The 8,364-nt window shown below is 58.9% G+C and overlaps 1 protein-coding gene across 1 annotated transcript; it reads left to right on the forward strand.

The window, feature by feature from the left end:
* On the forward strand, window positions 1-1,975 carry LOC106147923 (translation initiation factor IF-2-like; the record flags this gene model as incomplete). The annotated part of the gene is given in 1 exon segment (XM_013511377.1): window positions 1-1,975. A coding segment is annotated over 1 exon segment (723 nt), but the record flags the coding sequence as incomplete, so codon positions are not given.
* Window positions 1,976-8,364: the final 6,389 nt, after the last annotated feature.

Below are 8,364 nucleotides of genomic sequence, written 5' to 3' on the forward strand. Positions count from 1 at the left end.
CAGGGCGCGAGGCCGGGCGGGGGAGGAGCGCGGCCGCCACGGAGGAGGGAGGGGTGCGCGGGCCGGGGCGCCGCTCCCGGGGACCCTTGCAAGACGCCGCGGGGACCCTCCGAAGACGCCCCCAACAGTCCTGCAGCTGAGCGCTCCCAGGATGCTGAACTCGGGCGCCCGGCCCGCGACAGGCGCCGGCGGGCTTTACAGGTGCGGAGGCCGAGACAGAGACCACAGCGGGCGCGCAGCCCGGGCAGAGTCCGCGCTACTCGCGCCTCCTTTCCGTGCCCCCTGGCCCTTCTGACTGACACGAGGGGGACCCGTTCCCGTCCCCTCGCCTTGATCCCCCAGCCCCGGTCCCTGGCAAGGAATCCCCTCGAGACAGCGCGAGGAGTAAGGCTGGGTCTTCAGCGCAGATTCACCCCAGGGCGCGCGCCGGGTTCCAGCAGCTCCCGGCCACCTGGCTGGGGTCCCGGGCTGTCCCCAACCCTGCTGCTTTGGCGCGGCCGGGCCAGCAGCCTCCTGCGATTTGCCCCGCTCCCCGAGTGCGGCAGGATGAAAATAAGGCCGGCCTCGGCCTTCGAAGAGTGGGGCTGCTCCAGGCTTTGGGGAAGGGACAGTGGTGAGGCGACCCCCAGGTCCTTTCGCAAGCCCGAGGAAGAACCAGGGGAGGGGCTGGAACCTGGCTCTGGCGCAGGGATTGGCTCGGTCGTGTTTTCAGAGTTGAGTTGAGCTGGAGACTGTGGCTATGCCACAGCACCTTGCTTCTCCCTCCCTTAGTTTTTCGAGTTAATAGCAAATACTTCCTTGAGCCCATGAAGTGGCTTGCACCTGTAATCCTGGCTATGTGGGAAGCTGAGGCAGGAGAATCTCTTCAGCTCACGGGTTTGAGATCAACCTAGGCAACATAGTGAGTAAACTCTTCCTCAATAGCAGATTCATAATCTGCTTCCTCCAGGTGGTAGGGGTTAGTATGACACCCTCACTGTCCAGATGGGGACCCCAGGAGGGAGCACAAGGATTGGGTTGCCAATTAAACCCCAGCTGAGGTTTCTGTGGGATATCTGCTGAAGGAATGAAGGAATGAAACCACTCGCCTCTAGTTTCTGTAAGACAAAGAATTTCGGCGCCCTAGGGTCCTCCGCTCCCCTTTCCACCCCCTTAGCCAACGCCTGGGATCCGATTATGAGAGTGGAGGAGATGGAGGAGGAAGAGGAAGGATTTACATGCTAAGGAGGATCAAGTCCTGTCGCCTGAGTCAGGGCCTGGCAGGCTCATTTCAGGTATTAGGGGCTAAGGCAGAAGGAGAGCAGCTCCCCCCATGTCTCTTCTGTCCCCCTACAGGGCACACACTTCCCACCCAGCTGCAAGACCCTGTCCCCATTCCGAGACTTTCCGTGTCACATTTTAGAAGAAGAAAAAATAGATGAGCAAAGGAGTGAGCGAAACTGCTTTAAGCCCATCACCAGAGAGCCACAGTAAAGCAGCCCCGCTCTGCATCCTGTTTTGCAACTGTGTTTAGTTTGTGTTTTGCTGTCCATCCTTCAACCTTTCCTTCGCATTGTTTCAGACTTCGTGGCTGTACTTTCTGTAGCTTTCCCAGGGGATTTCTTGGCAATGGGGTGGGTGCAGAAACTGCTGTCCACATTAACACTTCTGCCCGCTCTGCCCTCCGGGTCACAGGGGCTCTGGCTGCCCCCTCCGTGTTACTGGACATTAACGAAGCTTGGCTGTGCCCCTCAGAACTGTGGTCTCTTCCTAGGTAGGGGGGCCCAACGCTCCAGCCTGACGCTCTCCCTAAACTTTGTCCCCTCCCTGGCCCCTTTCTCCCCACGGTCCTGACGGTGAGCCTTCTGTCAGATCCACCCCATGTTGATGCTGATCATGTCCTGTGAAGTGGCAGCCGTCTGTCCAGCGAAGGACCTGGACTCCACCCCACACGCAGCTTTTTTTCTTGCCATCTTGGTCTGCCTCTGTGGGTCTGTGCCACACCCTCAGTGCCCTCTCTCCATGAACATGTGGCTCTGGGGCAGTGGGGGCAGGAGAGACAATCTCAGACGCTGCCTGACTGGCCCCGAGCCCTGGGTCGGAGCATCCATGTAGCAGATACTGCCCCTCACAGCGTGCCCTGCCATGTGCTGGGGAAGGGGATATAGAGATGGCACAGCCCAGCTGGGGGGTGACTCCTTTGCCCCGGACTCTGGGGTCTCTGATCACAGCAAGGCTCCAGGGCACAGGCCCCTTGTCTCTTCTGCCAGCCCCCCTAAGCCTGTGTCACCAAAAATCATCCATTGATCCAGGCTTAAAATAACCCCTGGCATCTGCAGTGAGCCCCGAGGGGCGGGCAGAGGAGCTGAGTTTCTGCGCCTGAAGGGCACCCACCCCGCCCCCAGCTCCCAGCGCTGGCAGCTCGGGTGTGCGTGTGGATGTGAGTGAGAGGGCAGGTGGGAGCCAGCGTGGTCACACTTGTGCTGCGTGGATGTGCTCATGCACACACGGCCTTCCCTCACTGCCTGACCATGGAAGCCCGGGGATCTGAGAGGCCGTGGTCATTAGGGAAAACCCTGGGCATTAGGGCCCCCATTTTAGATGGTGTGTGCCTGGCTGCCAGCTCTGCCCCTCCTGGGAGAAAGGGCTTGGGATTTCCTTGAGAAACCCAAGACCCAGAGACGGGTAATGACCTGCTGGGACTGGCACATCGCCGGAGAGCCAGGGTCTGGCCCGGACTCTGCACTGTGAGCCCCAGACCTGCTCTCTGGCAGCCTCGTGCAGACAGAGCAGCTGGAGGCCCAGCATGCTGGGGAGGTGCTTCCTGCCCCTGACAGCAGGTCCCCAGTGGGGCTAATGCCCAATGCCCGGCTGGCTGGCATTCCTGCGCTCTTGGGCCAGTCTACCTTTCTGGGCCTCAGTTATCTCATCTGCAAGGTGGGCAGCCAGCACCTCATTGGCAGGGCTACAGGGACAGGACAGCGGGCCCCAGGCTGGGGAACACTGGGTACAGGCGGCCTCCTGGGACCCTCTCAGCAAAGCATGGTGACTGTGACAGCAGATGCCACTCCAAACTGGAAGGGCCTCGTGCCTGAGCCCACTTCCTTCCTTTCCTCCGCGGTGGAGGGTTAGCTGCTAGCAGAGATTCTGGGGAGGGGACGGTGGACTCCCTACTAGTGCAAATGCGCCACGAGGAGGGGCTCTGGAAGGAGGGCTCCCGGCTGCCTTTGTCTCCTGAGAGCTGCATGACTCAGCCTCCAGCTGCCCGTAGGAGGGAGGGGGAACCCGGGCTCCTGAGGTCGTGGGGTGTGGGGGTGCGGCCTTGGGGTGCTGGGAGCTGAGGCTTGGCCTCCCCTCGCCAACTCCGTGCACCCTGCCTCGGGAGTCTCAGGTAATCCCTCCGCCCTAATCCACCCCATCAGAGCCTCCACAGGCCCCAGGGAACGTGCCTCGACCACCGCGACGTGGCGCCGGAACAGACAGGACAGGACACACAGCGCGGCCCCCAGGCCAGGGGCGCCGTCTATTGGGCCCCAGTTCCGAAGATCAGAGCTGGGGTGGGCGTGGGGAGGCGTGCCGCGCCCCCTCCTCCCTACACCGCGCCCTGAAGTTGGTGCGTGTGCTACTGAAGTTGGGGCCATGGCCCGTATCCCGGGTGCCCTGGTTTGGGCTGCTGTCCGCAGGACGAGCGTGACAACCCGCACCGCTGGAGCCCAGAGGTCCGGATTTGGAGTAGGCATTTTAGCCCCGCCCTTCTTCGAGCCCCTCCCCTTTCCTCCAACCTAGGCCAGGGCCCCGCCCCTTACCCGCAGCCCCGCCCCGTGGCCACTCAGCCCCGCCCCGTGGCCCCGCCCCCGCCCCCTCCGCGCCGGAACCCAGCTGCTGGTGGTCAAGGTGGGGCTGACCGCAGGAGCCGCGCAGATCGACTTTCACCTGCCTCGAGGCGCTGCAGGGCCCCGGGTCCGCGCAGGGTCCCAGATTCTCTGCGGTTTGGGGAGGTGGAGACGCTCAGTGGCCCCCTCGGTGTGGGATCCTGCGGGTCCGTCACTCCCCACACCCCAGCTGCCGCACCCTGAGGAGTCCTGCCGGCCACGCGGGCATCTGTGTCCTCCCAGGTCCTCGCTGACTGTCCCGTGCCCCTCGGTGGTCGTCCTTGTGGAACTCCAGTCCCGCCTGCTCCCCAGGCCTGCTGGCGGCCGCCTTCGGCCCCGGGGCGGCCCATGTCCCCTTCAATCTCGAAAGAACCTCCTTATATAGAGGCGGAGCCAGGCCCAGGCCCAGGCTGGGGGGGCTCCCCGTTGAGAGGAGCGAGGGACAGGTCTCCCTGATCTCCCAGGTGGGCATTCCCAGCCCCACCCTGAGCTCCGGACCGTGGCTGCCAGGCAGGAAATGAAAGGGGCCTGCAGGAAACCCCAGGAGGAACCGAGACTTCGGCCGCCCCGCCCCCACCTGCCGGGCCCTGGGACCCTGGGGACCCTGGGGAAACCAGACCCCCCGGGAGAGGCTGAGCAGAAGCGGCCTCTGGCCTTGGGGGTGCTTCCCTCCGTGCCCACCTCCGCAAGCAGTCCTGCTGGAGTGTGTCTGGGTCCCTCTCACCGCAGAGTGAGGCCGCTGGGAGAAAAACCTTTCAGTAGCGATGAGAGCACGAGGGGAGCCCTGCCATCTGCCCCCGGAGCCACCACCCGAGGAGGGGCCCTGGGCCTGTGGCCTTCCGCTGGGACCGACCTGGCCAGCCCAGCCCCGGCTGCCCCCTGTGACCCGGGCCATCCTTCGCCTCTCCGGGCCTCTCGCCTCCAGCCTGCAGAGTGGAGCGCACCATCCCAGGCTGTGGACGCGAAATGGTCCCGATTTTCCACCAACGGCGCTGTTCTTGGTCAGGGCTGCAGGCAACTCCTCTTCCGAGAAGAGGCCTTAGCGGAGGTTTCCGAAGGAGGCGCTCTGGGCCGCGGGTCCAAGAGCAACGACCCAACCAACATAGCCAGATGCTCAGGCGGAAAACCTGACAAACGTGAAAACCTTATCGGGACTGTCGAAGACGAGGTGCTTACCGAGTGTGACGGGCAAGACGTGTTTAGTTTCCAATTTTTATTAGTACGCAGGACACAACGACGCCATTCCTGGGAGCTGGTACCTGGGCACAACACGCCATAGTTCTCTTTACGTCCTCTCCCCCATTCTTCCCGCAGATATTTAGGAGTGAAGTAATGATCACTATTAAGGAGAACAATACCCCACAGGCCCGGGAGGCTGGGCCTGCTGCACCTGCTAGGCGCAGGTTAGCTCTCCGTAGACTCCACCTGATTATCAGCCTGCACTTTCTGGCCCGTCTACAAAATGCATTGCTTTTTTTTAAAATTAAAAATAACCTTTTTAGTACTGGGGCTCGAGCCAGGGGCCTTTGTGAGCTACACCCTAGTCCTTTTCAATCTCTTCTGAGACAGGCTCTCACTGTTTCCCTGGCTGGGCTTGAGCTTGCAGTGCTCCTGCTTCAGCCTCTCAGAGCACTGGGATGACAGGTGTCCACCGCCATGCTTGGCTGAAAACTTTTCTTTTTAACCAAATGCAGTAATAACACGAAGAGTCCTTTGGAAGGGACAGGTAGGACAGGGGGGAGGCATCTCATTCCGTGGGCCCTTTTGAGGGGACACTGCGCCTGCTCCTTGTCCCTCTGTCTCTCTTGCTTCTTCACCAAAAACATCCCTCCTGCTATCTGCTAAGACAGTGGTGCCAAGTCCTCTCCCTCACTGGGCCTCGGTTTCCTCATCTGTGAAATGGGGATTTGTATGTGGGAATTCCCCAAGGTTCCTTCTCACTCTTCTCCTCTAGTGGCCACAGGCCAGGGACAGAAATTTATATCCAGCCCCTCGTTTCTCAGAAGAGCAGATTGCGATCAGAGGGGCCTGCGACCAGGAGGAGCCAGGGGTTCGGCTGGGACAGGAGGTGCCAGAAGTTTGCATGTCTAGGCCCGGGGTTTCACTCTTTCACCCAGAGCCTGGGCTGGGTGTGGTGGGAGGGAGGGGTGGCTAGGGACAGCTCGGATTCCCCCAACCCTGGGCTGGAAGTAGGGGGCTAACTGGGCCACACCGTCTCTCACTGCTCACCATCTGCCCCCACCTCGCTCACCTGGCTCCCTGGTGAGATGGGTTCAGGGAGGGACAGCCGAACAGAGACTTGGCTATGAGCGACCAGTCCTGGGACCCCAGGTGCCCCTGGCCAGGTGTCTGAGCTGGGCAGCAGAGGGGCAGGGGGCAGGCACCTGCCAGGCAGTTCAGGGGGGGCGGCTCAAGGCAGGGCAGGCAGAAAACCTCCGTGCCTGGAACCAAACTTGGCTAAGGACCCCGAGGGACAAATGGGACCAGGACCCCATCCTCTGCTCCCAGCCTGGTGACCCTCCCGGTAAGGCGCTCAGCTGTGACAAATTCGGAGAAGCTGCCCAGGGTGGGGCTCAGGTGCGCCCTGGGCAGGAAAGGCCACAGCTGGCAGCAGTGCCCAGCATGGCCTAGAACTGGAGAGAGGGGATCGATCGTGGTCCCAGGCCCCACACAAGAGCACCACTGTCAGAGGGCAAGTGGTAGGCATAGGAGGGCACAGGATGGCATAGGATGGTCAAGGAGCTCCGGCACAGACAGAAATGGAGGCAGGCAGAAAAGGGGGTCAATGGACCTCAGGTCCATCCGGTTCAAAGCCATAGGCCCCTACCCTGGCTCTGGTCAAAGAGCTTCCTATAGGTCTTGGGCCTTGTCCTGTGCATGGCTGAGGGACAGCAGGACCCCCAGGTAGTCTCAGGCTCACTCTCTTTTGAGACAGGGTCTTGCAATGTAGTCCAGGCTGGCCTCGAACTTGCAGCAATCCTCCTGCCTCAGCCTCCCAAGCCCTGGGATCATAGGCAAGCGCCCCCATGCCTGGCTTTTCCCAGGCAATCTCTGAGGGTGCTCCGTGTCCAGATGTCTCTTTAGCTTTAGTTTGGAGTCCAGTCTCAGAGCCTGCACAAGCTGTGGCCCTGAAAGTGGTTCACCAGCGTAGAAATGGCACCTTAATCCTGGCAGATACAGCTGAGCCCGGCGTTGCCCCGGGGATACAGATACCTGTCAGCACAACCCAGCATGGCCTTATTACTTTTATCCTGGTTATATACTCCTGGGGAGGGGGGCATTGAGGCAGGGTCTCATTATGTCACCCTAGCTGGCACTAAATGTGTGATCCTCCTGCCTCAGCCTCCCTAGTGCTGAGATTACAGGCATGTACCTCCATGGCCAGTTTTTCCTAGTTATTGCTACAAAATTATTAAGGGGCTGGAGGTGCAGCTCAGTGGTACAGCACTTGCCTAGCAGGCGTGAAGCTCTGGGTTTGATCCCCAGGACCACAAAAATAAAATTTAAAAAAAAAAAAAAAAAAAAAAAAAAAAAAAAAAAAAAACCCAACTAAAAATAATCTTGCACTAAATCCTAAAGTGAAACCATCAGCTGGTTACTCATTGCTGCTACTTGCATAAGTTTAAAAGCAAAACAGCTCTGACAGCAAGGATTAAAGAAATGTAACACCTAAGTACACATTAAGTGGCCTCCCACATGGTCTTCTTTTCAGATTCTTTGTAGCGCAATTGTGCCACCCCTCCTTACTGTAAATGAAAAATCTCTCACTCATAGTCACCTGTATTAGTCTCTATGTTTACTGTAACAAACTCTCTGGCAGTGGTTAACTTTATAAAGAAAAGACTTTTTTTTTTTGTCTTTTTGAGACAGGGTCTCATTACACAGTTCAGGCTGGCCTTGAGCTCACTTTGTAGCGGAGCCTGGCCTTGAACTTGCAACAATCCTCCTGCCTCAGCCTCCTGAGTGCTGGGATTACAGGCAGGTACCACCACGCCCAGTTAGGAAAGACCTCTTTCTCTCCATCTCTTTTTGCAGTGCTAGGGATCAAACCTAGTGGTGCTCTACCACAGAGCTCCATCCCATCCCTATTTATTTTTCTTTCCTTCTGTTTTTTTTTTTTTTTTTGTATAGCAGGAATCAAACTTGGGACCTTGTGCTTGCCAGGCAGGCACTTGTACCACTGAGCTATATCCCTGGCTTATTTATTTTTCATCCCATCCCTATTTATTTTTTATTTTGAGACAAGGTCTCATTAAGTTGCATAGGTAGGTCTAGAACTTGTGATCCTCCTGCCTCAGCCTCCCAAGTAGTTGGGATTACAGCCCTGGCTGCACTTTCTTTATTTAGCTCACGGTTGAAGAGGTTCAGGGTCCACCTCCAGGGATGACCTTGCTGGCCGAGTCTCAGGGTGGCATCATCTTTGGTCTCTCTCCTTGTAAAGCCACCTGTGTGCAGTCCTGGTCATTGCCCTGGTCACCGTGCGGAGACGCCACCTCTGAACACTGCAGTCAGG

Source organism: Chinchilla lanigera, unplaced genomic scaffold (assembly GCF_000276665.1).
Source record: "Chinchilla lanigera isolate Chin_1 unplaced genomic scaffold, ChiLan1.0 scaffold00012, whole genome shotgun sequence".
Taxonomy (NCBI): Eukaryota; Metazoa; Chordata; class Mammalia; order Rodentia; family Chinchillidae; genus Chinchilla; species Chinchilla lanigera.